This window comes from Sinocyclocheilus grahami, unplaced genomic scaffold (genome assembly GCF_001515645.1).
Source record: "Sinocyclocheilus grahami isolate Dianchi unplaced genomic scaffold, SAMN03320097.WGS_v1.1 scaffold241.1, whole genome shotgun sequence".
Lineage (NCBI taxonomy): Eukaryota > Metazoa > Chordata > Actinopteri > Cypriniformes > Cyprinidae > Sinocyclocheilus > Sinocyclocheilus grahami.
This window is the reverse complement of record NW_015505420.1, coordinates 1,154,125-1,176,645: the sequence shown is the minus strand read 5'-3', so window position 1 is coordinate 1,176,645 and position 22,521 is coordinate 1,154,125. Positions and strand designations below refer to the sequence as shown.

The 22,521-nt window shown below is 38.5% G+C and overlaps 1 protein-coding gene across 1 annotated transcript in view; it reads right to left on the bottom strand.

Moving 5' to 3' along the window:
* LOC107597954 (transforming growth factor beta receptor type 3-like) overlaps positions 1-22,521 on the bottom strand; it is a 68,265-nt gene that overhangs the window by 29,719 nt on the left and 16,025 nt on the right. The window contains exon 3 of the mRNA XM_016289166.1: positions 16,853-16,998. Coding sequence (XP_016144652.1) covers positions 16,853-16,998 — 146 coding nt within the window. The remainder of the gene's footprint in view (positions 1-16,852; positions 16,999-22,521) is intronic.

The window sequence follows — 22,521 nt, the reverse complement described above, 5'->3', positions numbered from 1 at the left end:
ACACAACACATCATAATAAGTGTACTTACAAAGCACATTTGAATTCATTATCTTTTAAGTAAAACTTTTATTTTGTCATTAAGTGTACTTCCATGTGAAATAAGAAACAATCATGAAAGTGGACTTATATTCAACTGATTTATTATCATCTGAAAGTACAAGTTTTAAAATATACTTGAAGTAATTTGATGTGCACACTGATTACGATTAAGTGCAGTTCTTCAAAAGAAAAAAGCTGTGAATTAAAAAAAAAAAACTGCCCAGAACTTCAGCTAGTCTGACTCATCAGTCAACAAAATCCTCGGTATGAGACCTCGGCAAGACCTGCAGTCCTCAGTGACAGAGATGGAGAAACCGTGTGTGAAACACCAGCGGCACAAACACGCACACACTTCATAAATCTGACTGAAAAAAAAAGCATCACATTTCAACTGGAGTTTCCCAACAGCAAGCTGGACACGGTGACAACATGAGACCCTACAGAGGAGGATTGATGATACCTGCATTGAACCACAGTGCAACATGTCATGTGCGGTGCAAACCAAACACACTGAGTGCTGAGAACTATCCTTACAGTGGAGCATGATGGGACTGTCAAGCTCTGGAGATTCATGAGTGCAGGAAATTATGGGCTAATTACAGCTAAACCCTGTGGCCAAATGTGATGCAATGCACAAAATCGCTTGCAACAGGACACTGACCTGCAACACACAGCTGAAGAGACGGGGGCGACAAAAATGACCTGCAATCAAACCTAGGCTGTGGTCAGAACAACATACGACTCATACAGACATTTTTACACAAAAATTGTATTAAAAGTGCAAAAAAAAGTAAAAATCCTATTTGTGAGATGTTAACTGGTTGCCAGCCACTGTATGAATAAAACAATGCAACATGATGAGGTCATGTGACACTGATGCAGCATATTATCTTTAAAAAATGTAGAAATGTTTGCATGCAGTAAATCGTATCCTAGTATTTAATTCAGAACACAACCTCAGACAACAATCAATGGACTACCTGGCAACTGATTTGAAAACGACTGTTCAAATGGTCCACATCCAGTTTAATGTTGCTTGGGCAATTACTACGCCATTGTTAATATGGTAATTAATTTTATTTCCTCACTTTATTGATTTAAATCTATGGATGTTTTACCTGAATTTGTAGAGTATTTGATGAGTTGCATGGATACAAATGTTTTGTGAGCAAACACGATAGTTTTGCAAGAGAACGCCAATGTTTTGCGAACAAAAATAATAATTTTGCAAAGGAAAGCAAATGTTTTGTGAATGAACACAATAGTTTTGCAAGCGAACACAAATGTTTTGCAAACGAAGGCAATAGTTTTGCAAGAGAATGCAAATGTTTTGTGAACGAACACTGATGCTAATGTTTTTTGAACGAACACTAATGCTAATGTTTTGTGAACGAACACTGATGCTAACGTTTTGTGAACAAACACTGATGCTAACGTTTTGTGAACGAACACTGATGCTAACGTTTTGTGAACGAACACTGATGCTAATGTTTTATGAACGAACACTGATGCTAATGTTTTATGAACGAACACTGATGCTAATGTTTTATGAACGAACACTGATGCTAATGTTTTATGAACGAACACTGATGCTAATGTTTTATGAACGAACACTGATGCTAATGTTTTATGAACGAACACTGATGCTAATGTTTTATGAACGAACACTGATGCTAATGTTTTATGAACGAACACTGATGCTAATGTTTTATGAACGAACACTGATGCTAATGTTTTATGAACGAACACTGATGCTAATGTTTTATGAACGAACACTGATGCTAATGTTTTATGAACGAACACTGATGCTAATGTTTTATGAACGAACACTGATGCTAATGTTTTATGAACGAACACTGATGCTAATGTTTTATGAACGAACACTGATGCTAATGTTTTATGAACGAACACTGATGCTAATGTTTTATGAACGAACACTGATGCTAATGTTTTATGAACGAACACTGATGCTAATGTTTTATGAACGAACACTGATGCTAATGTTTTATGAACGAACACTGATGCTAATGTTTTATGAACGAACACTGATGCTAATGTTTTATGAACGAACACTGATGCTAATGTTTTATGAACGAACACTGATGCTAATGTTTTATGAACGAACACTGATGCTAATGTTTTATGAACGAACACTGATGCTAATGTTTTATGAACGAACACTGATGCTAATGTTTTATGAACGAACACTGATGCTAATGTTTTATGAACGAACACTGATGCTAATGTTTTATGAACGAACACTGATGCTAATGTTTTATGAACGAACACTGATGCTAATGTTTTATGAACGAACACTGATGCTAATGTTTTATGAACGAACACTGATGCTAATGTTTTATGAACGAACACTGATGCTAATGTTTTATGAACGAACACTGATGCTAATGTTTTATGAACGAACACTGATGCTAATGTTTTATGAACGAACACTGATGCTAATGTTTTATGAACGAACACTGATGCTAATGTTTTATGAACGAACACTGATGCTAATGTTTTATGAACGAACACTGATGCTAATGTTTTATGAACGAACACTGATGCTAATGTTTTATGAACGAACACTGATGCTAATGTTTTATGAACGAACACTGATGCTAATGTTTTATGAACGAACACTGATGCTAATGTTTTATGAACGAACACTGATGCTAATGTTTTATGAACGAACACTGATGCTAATGTTTTATGAACGAACACTGATGCTAATGTTTTATGAACGAACACTGATGCTAATGTTTTATGAACGAACACTGATGCTAATGTTTTATGAACGAACACTGATGCTAATGTTTTATGAACGAACACTGATGCTAATGTTTTATGAACGAACACTGATGCTAATGTTTTATGAACGAACACTGATGCTAATGTTTTATGAACGAACACTGATGCTAATGTTTTATGAACGAACACTGATGCTAATGTTTTATGAACGAACACTGATGCTAATGTTTTATGAACGAACACTGATGCTAATGTTTTATGAACGAACACTGATGCTAATGTTTTATGAACGAACACTGATGCTAATGTTTTATGAACGAACACTGATGCTAATGTTTTATGAACGAACACTGATGCTAATGTTTTATGAACGAACACTGATGCTAATGTTTTATGAACGAACACTGATGCTAATGTTTTATGAACGAACACTGATGCTAATGTTTTATGAACGAACACTGATGCTAATGTTTTATGAACGAACACTGATGCTAATGTTTTATGAACGAACACTGATGCTAATGTTTTATGAACGAACACTGATGCTAATGTTTTATGAACGAACACTGATGCTAATGTTTTATGAACGAACACTGATGCTAATGTTTTATGAACGAACACTGATGCTAATGTTTTATGAACGAACACTGATGCTAATGTTTTATGAACGAACACTGATGCTAATGTTTTATGAACGAACACTGATGCTAATGTTTTATGAACGAACACTGATGCTAATGTTTTATGAACGAACACTGATGCTAATGTTTTATGAACGAACACTGATGCTAATGTTTTATGAACGAACACTGATGCTAATGTTTTATGAACGAACACTGATGCTAATGTTTTATGAACGAACACTGATGCTAATGTTTTATGAACGAACACTGATGCTAATGTTTTATGAACGAACACTGATGCTAATGTTTTGTGAACAAACACTGATGCTAATATTTAGCAAATGTTTTTTGTTTTTCTCGAGGGAACGCAATAGTTTTGCAAGAGAATACAAATGTTTTGTGAACGAACACTGATGCTAAAGTTTTATGAATGAACACTGATGCTAATGTTTTGTGAACGAACACTGATGCTAATGTTTTGTGAACGAACACTGATGCTAATGTTTTGTGAACGAACACTGAGGCTAATTGTTTTGTGAACGAACACTGATGCTAATGTTTTGTCAACGAACACTGATGCTAATGTTTTATGAACGAACACTAATGCTAATGTTTTGTGAAAGAACACTGATGCTAATGTTTTGTGAACAAACACTGATGCTAATGTTTTGTGAACAAACACTGATGCTAATGTTTTGTGAACGAACACTGATGCTAATGTTTTGTGAACAAACACTGATGCTAATGTTTTGTGAATGCACACTGATCTTAATGTTTTGTGAACAAACACTGATGCTAATGTTTTGCAAATGTTTTTCTCGAGGGAATGCAATCGTTTTGTTAGAGAATGCAAATGTTTCTTGGTGGAGTACTATAATTTTTGTGCAAAGTTATTGAAAAGCATCTTGGTTCATTTTTTTTTTGTTTGTTTCCATCACAATGTCCCTTTCAGGGGCTCCGCAGTATCTCAAGTAAGAATAATCATAAAAGACAAAGAAGTGTTTTTCTGTGACAAGTGCAACTGCTGATTGGAGGCACATGCTGGCTTCTACTGATCTTCTAACACTTCAGGAAAACTCCACCGGTTTAAAAGCATAATTAAGACAGACGTGCGGTCAAAAGTGAAGCTTTCCAATCATAATCGGTTGACCTGTCTGTCATCAGTCCTCTCAGCTGCTCAGCGCTCTGTTTGAAGCAGTCGTCCGGAGAGGCAAACATTGTTTCTTCATGGCTTTTATCCAATCGATCGGTCACAGGCGTGCCATGTTCGCCTGCAGGGTTTCCACGAGAATTCACCCCCCGCCGGCCGCAGAGGTTCAGAAAGAGCTCGGCACCACGCCGTCCCACTGCTGAGCTAATCAAGGCTCTCGGCGGTCAGTCCAGCAGTATTTTATGTTCAACACACACACACTCCGCTGTGCTCGACTCTCACATGCTTTCATTTGCAGACGGTAGCCGCCATCAACAAGCCATTAGGGAGGCGACAGCATGCGGCTAATAAAAGGACAAACTCAGTGCGTGTATGAAAACGCCATGCTGGTGCTATACTGATATAAGAGATTGATGTGTAATGGTTGTGTTCGCTTTGTGGATTCTTATGATGTGTTAACTTTGGTTCCCGTGTTTCCTTTCTGTGTTTAGCTCATGTGGCCTGTAGCATGAAGCCGGTTTCAGTTTTTACCCAGGTAAGTTCGCTTTTAGTTTGAGCAAACTCTTGAGTTTTAGGGCTCAAGGTGGTGGGTTGGTTTTGAGTGGGTTTCGTCACCATGGTAATTTATGCTACCCTAATACCAAACAGGTTTTATTCTGTGTTAGAGATCACAAAACAAAGCTGGACCAATCAGCTCTGAGCAAAGTAACATATATCTGATGCAATAAAGCCCCCCCTCCCCCCTCTTTATCTCTCACTACAAATTAATGTTTAAAGTGATGCATTTTAGAGACAAATCAGATGAAGCTTGTTTTCTTTTGAGCTCCTTGTAATATAAATCATTTAAATTCAGTTGATTCACTTGCATTGATATAGTCAGTAGCTGCCTTCTCAAACTTTCACTGCAGCGGTGTTTATTCCTGCCTTGTAAATGGGTTTCAATTCATGGTATTTTTTCATAACAATCTCTTCATCTTCAAAGTGAATTGCGCGAGAAGTCAATCAAGCATGTTCCGTGTGATTAGCTGTTTGGAGCACGTGTCACACTTTCAGGTGCACACGCCTCACAAACTCTGGTATAAACGTTCTGTCAACTCAGGTTTGATCCAAACGTTGTGCAACAGCTGATCCTGATCTAAACTTACTCTGCAACTCGGAGTTTGTTCATCTCACTTTGTGCTACAGGCCGCTGTTCACTTTGTTTCCATTGTTAGTTTGTTACTCATTGGTTCATTGATTGTGTTCACCGGTGCCTTGTTTGGCTCCTCATCAAGCCCTTAGTTTGGTTCTTCTCTTTGTTCTGTATTGTCTTTGCATGTTTAAAGATTGTACATTAAAATACTGTTCAATTTTAAATGTTTGGAAGTGAAATATAAGTAATCCTCTGAAAAATGTAAACTGACATCATCTTTGTGGCTCTTCACTTTTTCACTGAAATAGCCATTTCTTCTTTTTTTTTAATCAGTTATGTATATTGGATTTTTGAAGTTATGTGTATGACACTGTGCACCTCATATACTGTACATTATACTGTATATTTTGTGCCAACAAACGCAAAACTTCTGATAGAGAACGCAAATGTTTTACAAGAGAATGCAAATGTTTCGCAAACAAACTATTTATTTGGGAGAATACAAATGTTTTGCGAATGAACGCAATAGTTTTGTGAGAGAATGCAAATGTTTTGCAAATAAGCACAATATTTTTTGAGGAAATGCAAATGTTGTTAAATGCAATAGTCTTACAAGAGAACAAAAATGTTTTGCAAACAAACTATTTCTTTGAGAGAACAAATGTTTTGCGAAAGACTGCCAATTTTGTGAACGAACGCAATACTTCTGTGAGAGAACGCAAATGTTTCGCAAACAAACGCAATACTTATGTGAGAGAACGCAAATGTTTTGCGAAGAAATGCAATTATATTAACATTCATCATGTGTGTCTCTCATTACAATCGGTGTTTTTTAATGGCTGACTTCACTTTTTAATGTTTGACTTCACACAAAAAAAAACGAAACAAATTGTCTGAGAATTGGCATTTGTGTGAAATGTGTTAAATGTTATGAATGTGTATAATGTGTTAAAGTCTCATCAGAACAAAGCAAGCAGTGATTGCTTTTTATCAACAGCACATGATTCCTGTTCAAATGCTCCCAGAAGATCCCCGTTTTTCCTAGCCAGGTTTTATCTACTGTATGTGAAGTGTATCTGTGAAACATCATCATTGAGCGTGAGATTGACGAACATTAATTAGTCTCACTGGAGGCGAGTTGTCAGACGTCCATGAGCACGAACAAGCAAATACAAAAGAATGGATATTAGAGGAGGCTTTCATTTTCTCTGCTGATCAGAGACCAGTGTCTGTAGGCTCTCAGAAGAGGAGTGAGAATCACACTTTTAGGAGGCATGTGTGAGTAAATACCCATAGGAAAGAAAATTACTAATATGATCTCTCTCGCTTTTAATAGTTCAATTGTATCTCCAAGACAGGGGTTGCTAGAAATGCTAGGTGGTCTGTGAAAAAGTTGTGAAAAAATGCTTTAAAATAAGTCAAATAAATTTAAATACACAAAAATAATTAAAGTATTGCTAATTATTAATATTAGGTAAGTTATGTAAATTTTGTAACATTATAAAATGTCTTTGCCACTTTTGATCAATTTAACAATAAATTTAAGTATTAATAAAAAACAGTCTTCATTAAAAATGAACAACCTTAATTAAAAATGAATTACACCATTCAGTAAAAACCTTTGAATGGTGTTATGTTTATTTATATTAATTAATGTTAATTGTTCCTCTGTGTGAAATCTCATCTAAACCACGAATGTGAATCTGTGTAGTGAGGTGGAATTTCATAGCAAACGGCTTTATTTTGATTTCCGCATCTTGTGTTGTCATCTGCTGACGCGCCTTCTTTATTTAATATGGAAACTGCATGCTGTAGGAAACAATCCAGTCATGTTAATAATTTGCAGCAATCCTCAATGGTGTTTACAGAATAGCAGACCTCCCATAATCCATCGCTGTCCACCTCACTCCGTTTGGGTTAAACAATGTCCACCGTGGTGCCTGATCACTCGCCCCTGCTATTTTTGTTCCTGTACATTCAAGATACAATTGTTTTCCTTTTGCTAATTTTTTTCTCAAGAGCACTTTTTTTCAGGGCTTAGCTGATGCATAACAGCTTCCCGTTATTCTTCGGCTCTCCTCTCGACCCGGGTCGGCTCCAGTATCCCAGACTCGGCTCTGGGCCAGCGTGACTGGAGAGCTGCCAGACAGTGACATCAATAAAGCCTGAAGCTCCGCCCACTCCAGCACAGTCCACTTCACTCAGCCCTCTGTTTCGGTGTGTGTGCGCTCACACTTTAAAGGGATAATTCACACAAAAATTACAATTGTGTCAATTTATCAAGAAACTGGGTATGGGTTTGAAAATACATGAGGGAGACTAAATGATTCTGGGCCTGATGACGATGTCAGTGACACAGTTTGGATATTAAACTGTGTTGTTTTTTTTTGTTTTTGTTTTTTATGAGACTCATCTGCCTGTAAGTAAAGGTCCAGAGAGGAACACGATATATGCTTGTGCAGAAGAAGAACACTTAAGCATAGTTTAAAAAAAAAGAGCATTTGTTACGGAAACAATAAACTTTAATAGAATATACTTAAGTGTGAACTGAATGCAACACTTAATATGTAAACTATAATACATTTTCATTTCATTGCAGTTAAATGCAATTAGCTGAACTTTTGACGCAATTAAGTAGGACTTAAGTACATCTTTATATGTCATTTAATAATTACTTCTATTGTCTATGAAATATGGTTAAAGTACTGCTGAATGTACTGGCAAGCATTTATGATCAACTAAAATACTTTTAATGTAATTTCTGTTGAAACTTGCATGTATTCAAATATATTTGTAATTACACATCTGTAATGATGAAATTGAAATTTAGTACATTTAAAATACATTAACTTTAAGTGTAAAATCAAATAACACACTACAATTAAAATGATAATCAAGTGCTTTACATGTGCTTTAGTATGTTAGTCAACACATCAAAATAAGTGTACTTCTTTAAAACATGACAAAAGTTAAATTAAAATGTACTTTAAAACTTAATTTGACATTATTGCAAAGTGTATTTTTTAAAATAATTTATATATATATATATATAGAGAGAGAGAGAGCGAGAGAGAGAGAGAGAGAGAGAGAATATCGGAGTGTGTTGTACAATAAACTTCAGTTTTTATATTAAACATTTCAGTTTTTCTGCTTCAAAATGTCATGCATGTTACTTTGCAACTTTTCTTTGTAATTTTGCATTTAATTTTCTGAGTGAATATGGTTTCTATACCAACATACAGTACTTGTCAAAGTTTGGAAACATCACGATTTTTAAATGTTTTTGAGAGAAGTCTCTTTTGTTAATATATTGTAAAATGTAATTTTTCTTGATCATTACTCCAGTCTTCAGTGTCACATGATCCTTCAGAAATCCAAACTTTTGACAAATACTGTAGAAGCACAGTTTTAGAAAAATATATCTTTAGAATTTGAAGTACACTACAGTTAAATGCACATATTTTTTTGTCATGGTTAACAGTTGGTTTGTAACGCAACATTTCTGCAACATTATTGAACAAAGAATTGTCTTTCATAAAACGGCCTGCTTTCATCACCAGAAACACACTTTGTGCGCTCTGGACCGTTTTTCTACAAAATTCCTCAAGAGAAGTAAAAACGGGCCCAAATATTTTCTGTATTTAATAGAAAAGATGTTTGTTTTTCTTCTGCAAACCATGGGAAAACTCAACATGTTGAATTCCTTGCTGAAGCGAAAGGACGGGACATTTCCACAGCTCTCACGGCCTGTGATTCATTCACTTATCCAGCACAGATGAAGAAACATTCACATCTCCAGTGCGTAATCATCCTAAAATCACTCTCAGCATCCTCACGCTGTGAAGCCATTTACTCTCAAGCTGTCAGATGCTGATAATTTATCATCTAATCAACACGAGTGCGTTTAAAGAGTAAACAAGCACAAAACACCTGACACTGACGCACCAACTCGCTCTGCTTTGGCCCAGGATGGGTGAGAGTTGCATCATCGCTAATGGTCTGTGTTGGTCTTTCTCAACCAAACGTGAAGAAACGTCTCGGGTTACTCATGTAACCATGGTTCCCCGAGAGGGAATGAGACACTGCGTCCTGGTGGACACTTTGGGGAACACTGTCTGCGTGACCGGTACCTAAAGCATGTATAAAACAACTCCAATCCTATTGGTCCACGTGGCCCGTGACATCATAGGCGGGTACCCGAAAGTATAAAAGGGGCAACTTCTGAATACGTCACCAACTCCGTTGTCCGAGGAGACGTAAACAGGCAGGCCGAAGGCATGGCAAAGGGACGCAGCGTCACGTTCCCTCTCGGGAAACCATGGTTACATGAGTAACCAGAGACGTTCCCCTTTTAGAAGTCAACTTAACTCAACTCTGCGTCCTGGTGGACACTTTGGGGAACGATATCCAATCACGCCATGCCGAGGCGCATGCCTGTCCACCTGGTTAGAGAGCACAAAGGAGGTGACAGACATACACCAAACCTTTCCTCAGAAAGGGGCCAAGCCACTGACGCCTCGGGCCACTGACATAACTTGGTAAAAATAGGGAGCCCGATACCAGATAAGGTTGAACACCCTAACCAAGCTAAGAACACAGCCATTCTCAGATAGCTATGCTATGTGAGCAATAGTAGCCAGATACATAAGACCACTGAGAGGCTGGAAGCCTAGAGGAGTTCTCAAGATTGCCACTAACAATCCCAGCAAGGACACGGCTATCCGCAGATAGCTATATCCAAAGGGACTTATCAAAAGTACCTTCCTAAAGAGCTGCCCAGACCAAGGGAATGACTATCTACTTAAACCCCGCAGGGGAGATAGCACTGTCTAAGCCAGGGCACAGGGAGACCACTACTTAAAAATATAGCTTTTATCCCCAGGAAGGGGCTACAGGACCAAAAACTAAAACCCCTGGTAAACCTACCTGTGAAGCTGCCCACACCACAGAGAGTGGGCTATCTATGTATGACCCTAGCAGGGGAGATAGCACAGTCTAGGCAAGGGCTCAGAGAGGCCGCAACTTAAAACCCCAAGAAAGGGCAGCAGTCCCTGAGCTAGCACATAGAGCCATGCACCTAAGAATGACTCTCTTAACGAGAGGAAGCCCTGTTCAGAAGTATCGCCAGAGATACATAAGTGAAGTGGGGCCCAAGGAGAACCGGGGCCAGAACCAACTCAGAGAATGGGAACAAAGTCGAGCGTGTTTCCCATACCATACAGGATTTTAGAAAAGTGCACAGGGTGCCTAGCCTGCACACTTCCCACAATGTGGATTTTAGAAAGCACACATAAGCTAGCGTGTACGCTTACCATAAACATAGTGTAGCGAATCAGCTCATGGGAAATATGAATAATTAACCATAACTAGTTATAATTAACTATTCATATTTTAGATCCACTGTAGATATTTAGCTGACCACTCAGGGTCAAAATTTATCATCTAATCAACACGAGTGCGTTTAAAGAGTAAACAAGCACAAAACACCTGACACTGACGCACCAACTCGCTCTGCTTTGGCCCAGGATGGGTGAGAGTTGCATCATCGCTAATGGTCTGTGTTGGTCTTTCTCAACCAAACGTGAAGAAACGTCTCGGGTTACTCATGTAACCATGGTTCCCCGAGAGGGAATGAGACACTGCGTCCTGGTGGACACTTTGGGGAACACTGTCTGCGTGACCGGTACCTAAAGCATGTATAAAACAACTCCAATCCTATTGGTCCACGTGGCCCGTGACATCATAGGCGGGTACCCGAAAGTATAAAAGGGGCAACTTCTGAATACGTCACCAACTCCGTTGTCCGAGGAGACGTAAACAGGCAGGCCGAAGGCATGGCAAAGGGACGCAGCGTCACGTTCCCTCTCGGGAAACCATGGTTACATGAGTACGTTCCCCTGTTCCCCTTTTAGAAGTCAACTTAACTCAACTCTGCGTCCTGGTGGACACTTTGGGGAACGATATCCAATGCCGAGGCGCCGAGGCGCATGCCTGTCCACCTGGTTAGAGAGCACAAAGGAGGTGACAGACATACACCAAACCTTTCCTCAGAAAGGGGCCAAGCCACTGACGCCTCGGGCCACTGACATAACTTGGTAAAAATAGGGAGCCCGATACCAGATAAGGTTGAACACCCTAACCAAGCTAAGAACACAGCCATTCTCAGATAGCTATGCTATGTGAGCAATAGTAGCCAGATACATAAGACCACTGAGAGGCTGGAAGCCTAGAGGAGTTCTCAAGATTGCCACTAACAATCCCAGCAAGGACACGGCTATCCGCAGATAGCTATATCCAAAGGGACTTATCAAAAGTACCTTCCTAAAGAGCTGCCCAGACCAAGGGAATGACTATCTACTTAAACCCCGCAGGGGAGATAGCACTGTCTAAGCCAGGGCACAGGGAGACCACTACTTAAAAATATAGCTTTTATCCCCAGGAAGGGGCTACAGGACCAAAAACTAAAACCCCTGGTAAACCTACCTGTGAAGCTGCCCACACCACAGAGAGTGGGCTATCTATGTATGACCCTAGCAGGGGAGATAGCACAGTCTAGGCAAGGGCTCAGAGAGGCCGCAACTTAAAACCCCAAGAAGGGGGAGCAGTCCCTAAACTAGCACATTGATATCCTCAGATAGCCATGTACCCAAGAATGACTCTCTTAATGAGAGGCAGCCCTGTTCAGAAGTATCGCCAGAGATACATAAGTGAAGTGGGGCCCAAGGAGAACCGGGGCCAGAACCAACTCAGAGAATGGGAACAAAGTCGAGCGTGTTTCCCATACCATACAGGATTTTAGAAAAGTGCACAGGGTGCCTAGCCTGCACACTTCCCACAATGTGGATTTTAGAAAGCACACATAAGCTAGCGTGTACGCTTACCATAAAATCTCCTGCATTCCTTTTAGGCCATAAAACCAGTGATATCAGCATTGGTTACCATGGAACCAGAGGCCTGTTCTGCTTTTCTGAGGTGTTAGGTGCATTTCGGGGGAAGGGTCCATAGACCCTCGTAATTGGCCATTTGGTTAGGTGATGGGGAGTTCGATATTATTTGTTAAATATAACAAAAAGTTGTGTGTCTGATTGGTCCAAATGCTACAATAGATTTTAGGAATAGTAGAACAGGAGGGGACAGACTGAGACTACCCAGACCACCAAGAGTGGGCTGTCTACTTGCAACTATAGCAGGGGAGACAGCACTGTCTAGGTAGGGCTCAAGGAGACCACTATTTAAAACCCTTAGAAGGGGAGCAATCACCGAGCTATCAACAGCTGGTCCAACACAGCTAGCCTGAAAAATCCCAGTAAGTAATCCTATGATGCTACAAGAGTGGGCTATCTACTTACAACCCTAGCAGGGGAGATAGCACTATCTAGGCGAGGGCTCAGGGAGACCACTACTTAAAAACCCTAGGAAGGGGAGCAGTCCCTAAGCTAGCACACAGATATCCTCAGATAACTATGCGTGTAGGAAGGGCTCCCAGAGGTGGAACAGACTGAAAATACCCAGACCACGGACAGTGGGCTGTCTACTTACGACCCAGAGAGGGGAGACAGCACTGTCTAGGTAGGGCTCAAGGAGACCACTACTTAAAAACCCTAGGCAGGGGAGCAATCACCGAGCTAGCACATGGCTATCCTCAGATAGCTAGGCTCTAGGAAAGGGGACCACCACACCTACCATGGCAATGGCTGAAATATAACCACCCTTAGGTGGCTATGCTAAGGAGGTCCCCAATCCGTGTCAGTCCCACAATAGGCTAGCTTTTCATTACCAAAAAAGGCTCACAATTGGATGATCCAGACCATAGTAATGATTCGCTAAGGAGCGAACACATAATACCATAGTCCAGATCAAGGCCTGATGCAAGCAATGGCCATAACACTAGGTGGCTGGACAAAGCTATCCTCAAATAGCATTTTCCTCAGATAAGGCTGAAGTTCGCCCAGGCCATGAATGGGGCCATCTACCTAAAACCCGAACAGGGGAGACAGCGCAGTCTAGGCAAGGGCTCAAGGAGACCACTATTTAAAGACCCCACAAGGTGGAGCGGTCTCCAAGCTGGAACACAGCTATCCTCAGACAGCAGATTCCAAATAAGGCTTCAGCACTTACCTGAGACAGTTTGTACCCAAGGGGAACTAAACCCAGTTATAAACGCATGGCTAGAACATAGCTGTCCTCAGACTGCTATACTCCAAAGCAAAACAGCCTGAACTGGAGCATAATCATCCACAGATGGTTACACTCTGAGCAGAGACTGTTCACTCATCACCCGGCTAAACACAGGAAGGAACATTTCCCATAACCACTCTAGACTACTGAAGCACCCTGGGAGAGAAAGCTAACAGCTTCATTCCACAGAGTATTCAGTATAACCATGCCCAGCGAGGCTCTCCACACACAATAACATGCATATTAGAGAGGCACGGCGGAGTTGTATATAGCTCTGCCCGCGATCTCGCACGCCCTGAGCTAAAAATAACTCGGTGCTCACACTTCATCGTTATAGCAACGCGAGCAATATCCACGGCATCAGGCAACCCGATAGTCGAGGGTATGTGGACAGAGCAGATCAAAGCAATCGCCGCAAACGGAGATAAACCAAGCTGCGGCAACGGCCCGAGACGCGAACGCTTTGCCCTCACCTGTTCTATCCCTCGGGAATAGGAACAAACGCGAGCAGAGCGCATAAAAGTGATCCATCACAAAGAGCGCATGGCCACCGAGACACAGACGAAAAGGTTAGAATATGTCCTCAAGTGTTAGAATCCCAACACGGAGGCACATATTTCTCAAAGCGCTGCTCGACTCACCAGGATGATGTTTCACACACGTTCAACAGACAGACGGCTCCGAAGACAACAAAAGTTGTTGACGTGTTCAGCAGGTGCCCCTTTTATACTTCCGGGTACCTGCCTATGACGTCACGGGCCACGTGGACCAATAGGATTGGAGTTGTTTTGCGCATGCTTCAGGTACCGGTCACACAGACAGCGTTCCCCAAAGTGTCCACCAGGACGCAGCATTGAGTTCCCTAGAAGGGGAACTGGACTGACCTCCAGCAGACCGACGTGTTTGAGCGCTGAGGTTTCTGCTCAAATGAGACGGATCGACTGTATCATTGGAAATCCCGGAGTGCTGGTCATCTGCTACTCACTGTGCTGGTAGACTTAATCAAACTATTATTAAGTTGGCTTGAAAAAGCCAACTTACTGAAATCTGATTTAAACTTCTTCGGCCAAATTTTAAAATGCATCTGCTTCTAGATTTTTAAAGCTACAACCACCAAACTCTTTATACATATATATAAAATAGTAAGCAGAATATTTTCTAACTGATCCGGCTTACGGTTTTTCTCCCAAGCTGGTTTTAAAGTGGTCTGGCCTGCTAAAAAAAGTTTTAGCAGGCCAGGCTGGTCTTAAGCTATTTTTTTTACTGAATCAACTGGTTGTAGCTGGATTGGCATAGAAACATGCTAAGAACATGCTAGTAACTTTCCAATCATGCTATAAACATGCTAACAAAATGCTAGTAACTTGTTAATCATGCTAACAACATGCTAGCAACTTGTTAATCATGCTAGACACATGTTAGCATCATGTTAGTAACATGTTAATAATGCTAGAACCATGCTAGTAACATGCTAATAATGCTAGAATCATGCTAGCAACATGTTAATCATGCTAGTAACATGCTAGTGACTTGCTGATCATGCTATAATCATGCTAGCAACACGCTAGTAACTTGCTAATTATGCTAGAAACATGCTAGTAACATGCTAATTGTGCTAAAAACATGTTAGCAAAATGGTAGTCATGCTAGAAACAGCCTAGCAACCACCCCAGGTACCCTAGCAATATGTTTTATATCTATTTTTCTGATAGACTTTATTGCCTTGAAAACATTCAAACTTTAAATCTTTAAAACCATTTTAACTTTCAAACTACTTCAAACTGAAAACTTTCAGACTGCAAGCTTTTAAAACTACTTCAAACTTTCTGGCTAGGCTTTTCGAGACTCATCTAGTTAAACTATGATTTTATTTGGTGGTTCAACAAAGCTTCTACATCACCGACAAGACTATCTTGGTAATACAACAACACCAGAAACTCAAAGATCTTCACAACAACCCCAAAAAAAACAAAATGCGAAAAAACAAATGTGACAGAAATATGTTATTATTGTACAAAAGATGGTTTTGTTATTATTGTATTACTGTACTTCTCAAAGTAATAAATAAATAAATATTTTTTATGTTTTATTTTTAAGTTACCTTCTGTTGTGCAGCACTTTGTTTGCCAAAAAATAAATAAAATGAATTGTTAAAATCATTAAAGTTCAAATAATTAAAATGTAACTAAACCATTTAAAAAGAAAAAAAAAATACTGAAAACAGAATTTGCAAAAAAAAATAAATAAATGGAATTTGGAAAATTCATTAGGCCCTAAAAATGTATTTTTGTTAAACTTTTAATATACTGTACTTCTGTTAAATTGTATAAATTACATTATTTCAATTAATTAGACATGCTTTGTTTACTAAAATGTAATTTAACCATTAAAAAAACAATCCAGAAAACATGAAAATATTTGGAAAACATAAAACAGCCTTAAAAATATATTTTATTAGACTTTTAAATTGTTATATAAATAGTTCAATTAATTAGATGTGCTTTTTGATTAAAAAAAATTAAAACTGAAATATGAAAGAACAGGCCCTAAACATTTTTAATAATTTTAATACATTGTTATATAAATAGTTTAATCAGGCATGTTTTTTAATCACAAAAATTTAATTTATAAAACGGATAGTTCCGGTCCTTGATTCCGATTGGTTGAGCCGCATTCAAAGCTGTTGTAAATTACACTACAAACATACATCTTTGTTTACTTCTGTGTGTTGCTCGGCCACCACTTTGTTGGAACGGTTTCTGGGGAACTCCGCTTTGCGTCATGCCTAACAACGCCCCTTAGCTGTTATAAATTAACTGTAAACCATGGCTTCTTGGGGCTTATTGCTTTATTAACCATTAAGATGGAATCTAAAAAATTCAAATGTAAAAAATGTTTTTTGTAAAAAATGAAACCGATTTCATAGAGCCCTTTGAAGCACACAGTGATGAGGATGTTCAACATGGCTCGTGCTGACTTACAGGTAAGTACAGCAGCTTGAGGATGTGGACTTCTGTCCCGTTCAGGCTGGTGAAGTCCGTCCAGCATCCCAGAGACTTCTCCTGCAAGACGATCCAATCGTTGCTGTTTCCGGGAACATCCTTCAGCTCACAGATTGCATTGGAATCTACAGAGAATTAAAGCCAGGGAGTTATTGAAATCATCTGCAGCCCTGGAGAATAATAATATCCTGCCAGCAGCTCATAAATCATCTCCAGAATAAAGCACGTCCTTCCTCTGGAAGACACGGTTCAGGAGTCACTTCCCGAGCAGCAGAACTGAATCAGGCCAAACCAAGCTGATTTCAGAAATGAACGCATGTTACTAGCAGCACTAAATAATCAAAACCATCTCCTGATGTCAGATCAGAACTAATGGCATTAGCTGTAAACGAGAGTTACAGTATGATGCTGAAACACTGCTATTGTCTTGTTTTGCTCTGTTAAAGTCACTGCTTTTCATCATGATCACAGAAGGATGACAAACGTAGGGAATCTGATGAATCAGTAAATGATTCTTCTTATACTCTGATGCTTAAAATATTGAGATAAAGTTTCAAGTAGATTTAAAGGCAGTCAAATGGAAATCACACAACTGCTCTAAGGGCTTCGCAAACAATTTATTATGTGCAAAATGACATCCAAAGCATCAAGGAAGTCTAATTATGGGGAGAATGGAGCGTTAAATAAAGCTTTGAATCTTATTTCTATGAATCTGAACAAGCAGTTATTCTGAATTAAGGGTCATCTTTAGGGTTGCAACTAACCCCTATTTTGATCATCAATAAATCTGTAATTTATTTCTTTGGTGAATCAGCGGAACACAAAGACCTAAATTGTATTTTCTGTATTTCTGGACTAAACGTTTTCTATATATCCGAATGTTCTCCTCCAAACAACATGGTGGAAATGGCTATTGTTTGTTTATATATACACAATGCAATTACAAAGTTTGGGGTCTTTAAGATTTATTTTATTTATTATTTTTAAGAAAGTAATGCTTTTATTCATCAAGGTTGCATTAAAAATAAAAAAATTAATGTATCTCAGTTTCCATAAAAATCTTTGGCAGCACAACTGTTTTCAACATTGATATTAATTAGAAATGTTTCTTGAGCAGCAAATCAGCATACAATATTACAATATTCACATAGAAAACAGTCATTTTAAATGGTAAGATATCACAAATGTACATGTATTTTTGATCACATAAATGCAACCTTGGTGAGCAGAAGGGACTTCTCTCGAATACTTACTGACCCAACACTTTTGAACATTACCCGGATCACTAAAGAAACAGATATACACTAAACAAAACACTTTGAACGAGCCGAACGTGTCTGCAAAGGACAGACAGAGTGGAAGGAAATACAGGAAGCTACAACAACTGCAAGGACAACAGGAAATTCCATGTTTAGACGTCAAACTGATGGTGACGGCAGTCCAGGCTTTGTCTTAGTAAGTCGTGGGGCTTATCAAGGATGTAAGCACAGTCTGAACAGAGAAACACTGTAAATACACTGCATATTCTTAATGAGCATCTCGGTCTTGATTTACAGTAAAAATATCTAAACATACTTAAAACAATGTATATTTACCTGCTAACTGCATATGACTGATTTGAATTAGAATGTATTTGGATCAGTGTTGGAGAAAGTTACTTATAAAAGTCATGCGTTACAATATTGCATTACGCTATTTAGTCTAGATCTACAGTAAACAAAGTAAGTAGCGTTACTTATTTAAAAAAGCAACTCTGATATTTTCTTGTAAATTAAAAAGTAATGTGTTACTTTACTAGTTACTTGAAGTAATCTGATTACATAACTCGCATTACTTGTAATGCGTTTCCCCCAACACTGATTTGGATATAAGTGTATTTGGTGGCACTGCCACTTGTGTTTTTGCAAAAACCAAGAAAAAAAAAAAAAAGTGAAAATCTCCCAATCCAACAACATTCAATGGATAGACGGATGTAAACGTTTCAAATCCAATATTGACTAAGCATCACTCTGAATATTGACTCAAACACTGTCAATAGTGGACTGGACGCTTAAAGAGATCACCAAAATGTAAAAAGTTGTTCCAAACCTGTATGATTCTTTTGAGCACAAAAGAAGATATTCTGAAGAATGTTGGTAACCAAACAGCTGACGGTAGCCATTGACTTTTCTATACTATGGAAGTCAATGGCTACTGTCAACTGAATGGTTATCATTAACATTCATCGAAATATCTTATTTTGTGTTCAGCAGAAAAAATAAACTCATATAGGTTTAAAACGGCCTGAGGATAAGTAAATGAAGACAGAATTGTCATTTTTGGGTGAACGGTCCCTTTAATTTATGCCATATAAAACCACGCATTTATCAAAAAAAAATACTAGTTTTCAGTGGAGAAATCAGTCCACATCAAATTGCTAATGAAACACACATCTATTTATCTTCGTACATGTTCTGATGAGCTGTCAGAGAGACCATCAGTGCTGACGGTCATAATGATGAGCAACAGATGAATGATTTCTCCAGCGGCCTTACATATATCAGTCAGACTCATGGGACGTAAACGCTGACCCGCAGAGATGACCCGGAAATGCCAGCGCTTTCACTAAGCACTTCTGTGTTAAATGAGCTATAAGCTGCAGCTTTATCGCGTTTCATCAATGGCTCTTTCCCATGCAACCAAATGTTTAAGGCTACAGACATCCAATCGGGCCTATTTCTCTGAGCCAAGACACAAATAATGCTCTGCTATCCATCACAGCAGCTCGTTTGTTATATTCCCTGCCCTCATGCGTGCAAGAGAGAGGCTTCATTTTACATTTTGACCCTCGGGCCTTTGTCTGAAGGAACACACACACTCACACAATCACAAGTGTGTGTCTCAGCTCTTGCCAACTGGGCGAATATCACAGCGACTCGCAGAGGAATTGCTTATTACCGGAAAGCACACGCGCGCAGCAGTAGGGCACCAAGAGATGAGTTTGATTTCTAGCGTTCTAAGCGGAGAGAAGGTCACGCAGCGTGCCAACACACTCATGGGTTTCCGGTAAAGGCTTCACATTTTCAATTTTTGGGAAAATGCTTCAAATCAATCAAAGTACATGTCATGACACTTATCGAGACAGAGCACGATCACACTGAGAACATGCAATCATTTTTTTTTCCTCATGTCAGGTGAGAATGGGAAATTTCTGGCCTCCTGATACAACGCCAGTACACTGGGCTGGGCTATATGGACAAATATAGCAGCACAATATTTTTTCTGTATCATAAATATCGATATTTATCACAGTATTCATTTCTACCATTAATAGGGAAGGAAATGCATTGCACATTGCACAAACTCCACAGAATAGTCTATGTTTTCATTAATGGCCCAATGAATTCGGTTTATGTTTTTCCCTAAATTACGTATTTTTCCATTTCATTGTGTTTTAAGATTTAAAACAAATGTATAATCAAAAATGGCGTCTAATGAAATGAATTCATTAAAAATTGTACAATTTAATAAATATTTAAAAATGTAATCAAAATAAAGCATGAACAAAAACATGGTTAAAAATATCTTGGTTGTACGTTATTAAATCAATCTACAAAGGTTTTAATAATAATAATAATAATTTGTATTATTATTGTTGTTGTTGCTCTGAGAAGTACATTTTACTCTACTATATTAATATATTTCTGACTACATTTCTTCAAGTTAAACCTTTCTTTCTGGTGGGTTGTAGTGAAGATCTGTGAGTATCTGTGTGTATCTGAAAATAGTTTTTAGGGATACACAACTGATCGTCTAGATGAAGACTAAATATTAAAAATTACTCAAAAGTTGATTACCAATATTGCGAATTTATTCATTCATCAATACTAATTGTACACCCTACTAGTAAAAAAAAATTAAATAAAAAAAAGAATCTGAAAGATCTGTCTGGGAAATTTCCATGTGGTGAAATCAACTCTCACTGGTGGGACTCAAACATCTTGGGTCAGAGTTCTCGATTTAAAAAAAAAAACATTGAGAAGCCCTGCTATTAGTAATTCATTGGAAATTTGATTTCTTAAAGAGTGTCAGTGCCTTTTATACATTGCTGTGCTTGACTGATCAGCTGACATTCTTGTTTAACCCATCGCATGAGTTTGGGGCAGGACTATCCATGTTATGGTTTAGCTGGTTAGCACTGACCCATTAACCCCTGCTGGCAGTCGCCATTTCCACACCATTTGGTTTCTCCATTAATGACCAGTCAAGTACAAATATCTAAACATTGCTAAATCACCATACATTTACTTGAGAAGCAAAATAACATTAGATATGATGTTTAATTTTCTGAAAAATCAAAAGTAGGCTAAGTGACTTTTTGCATAACACAAGAATATCTCCATGGGTGTCTGAGAAACTTGACATAGGTAGATAGAAACTGCTTGATATATGTTTATTTTTCTGACCCTATCTGCATTCTTTTTCCTTGGATTAAGTATAAACTCACTTAATTTTGATAGATTCATAAAAAAAAACAAAAAAAAACAAGACTTAAGTTATTTTGCTTCTCAAGTAAATGTATCTTGACTGAAATAGGTAGTTCACCCAAAAATGAAAATTGTCATTAATTACTTACCCTCATGTTGTTCCAAACCCGTAAAACCTTTGTTCAAAAATATCTTAATTTGTGTTCCGAAGATTTAATTTGTTGACCCTCCATAGACAGCAATGCAACTGAAATGTTCCCAGGCCCAGAAAGGTATTAAGGTATCATTAAAATAGTCCACATGATAACAGTTGTTCAAGCGTAATTTTATGAAGAATACTTTTTGTGCTCAAAGAAAACAAAAATAATGACTTTATTCAATAATTTAACTTCTTTCGTTTCAGTCTTCGATGTGGGTTCACAAGAGTACCACAATGTCACATGGACCATTTTAACAATGTCTTTACCTCCTTTCTGGACCTGGGAACGTTTCAGTTGCATTGCTGTCTATGGAGGATCAGGCAGCTCTCGGATTTCATCAAATGCATCTTATGGTGCGTTCAAGTCATATCGGACAGATCGTATTTACGAGTTGAACGCACATGAACGCCACCACAAAGTCGTTATTACGAAATTTTCTTTAAGCCCCGAGTTTCCGAGTTGGGGGCGTGTCAATGAGAAACATGGCGGAATCGATGGATGCAACGTCTGTAGTTGACGGTAAATTTGTTTAAATTGATAGTTTAGTTGTCCTATAAACTTAAATTGGTCATTCTCTTGTTACGCAGCTGAAATCCAAGTAATAAAATGCAGACCCTGTTGTATTTTCTTGTAATTTATTAAAAGAAGGTACACCGCCATCTTGTGCCGACTAAACTGACTTGAACGCACCTGACGTCGTAATTACGAACGTCCCAGGAGGACTTGAACGCAGCATTAATTTGTGTTCGAAAGATGAACGAAGGTCTTACGGGTTTGGAATGACATGAGGGTGAGTAATTAATGACAATTTTCATTTTTGGGTGAACTATCCCTTTAAGACAATTTAAGAGTTTAGATATTTGTACTGGAAAACAAGACAATCTTTTTTTGCAGCGTACAACACTGTATTCTGATGAATAAACATTTTTCATCAGCAAGCAACATACATTGCACAGATATTGCATTATATTACAGTAGATGA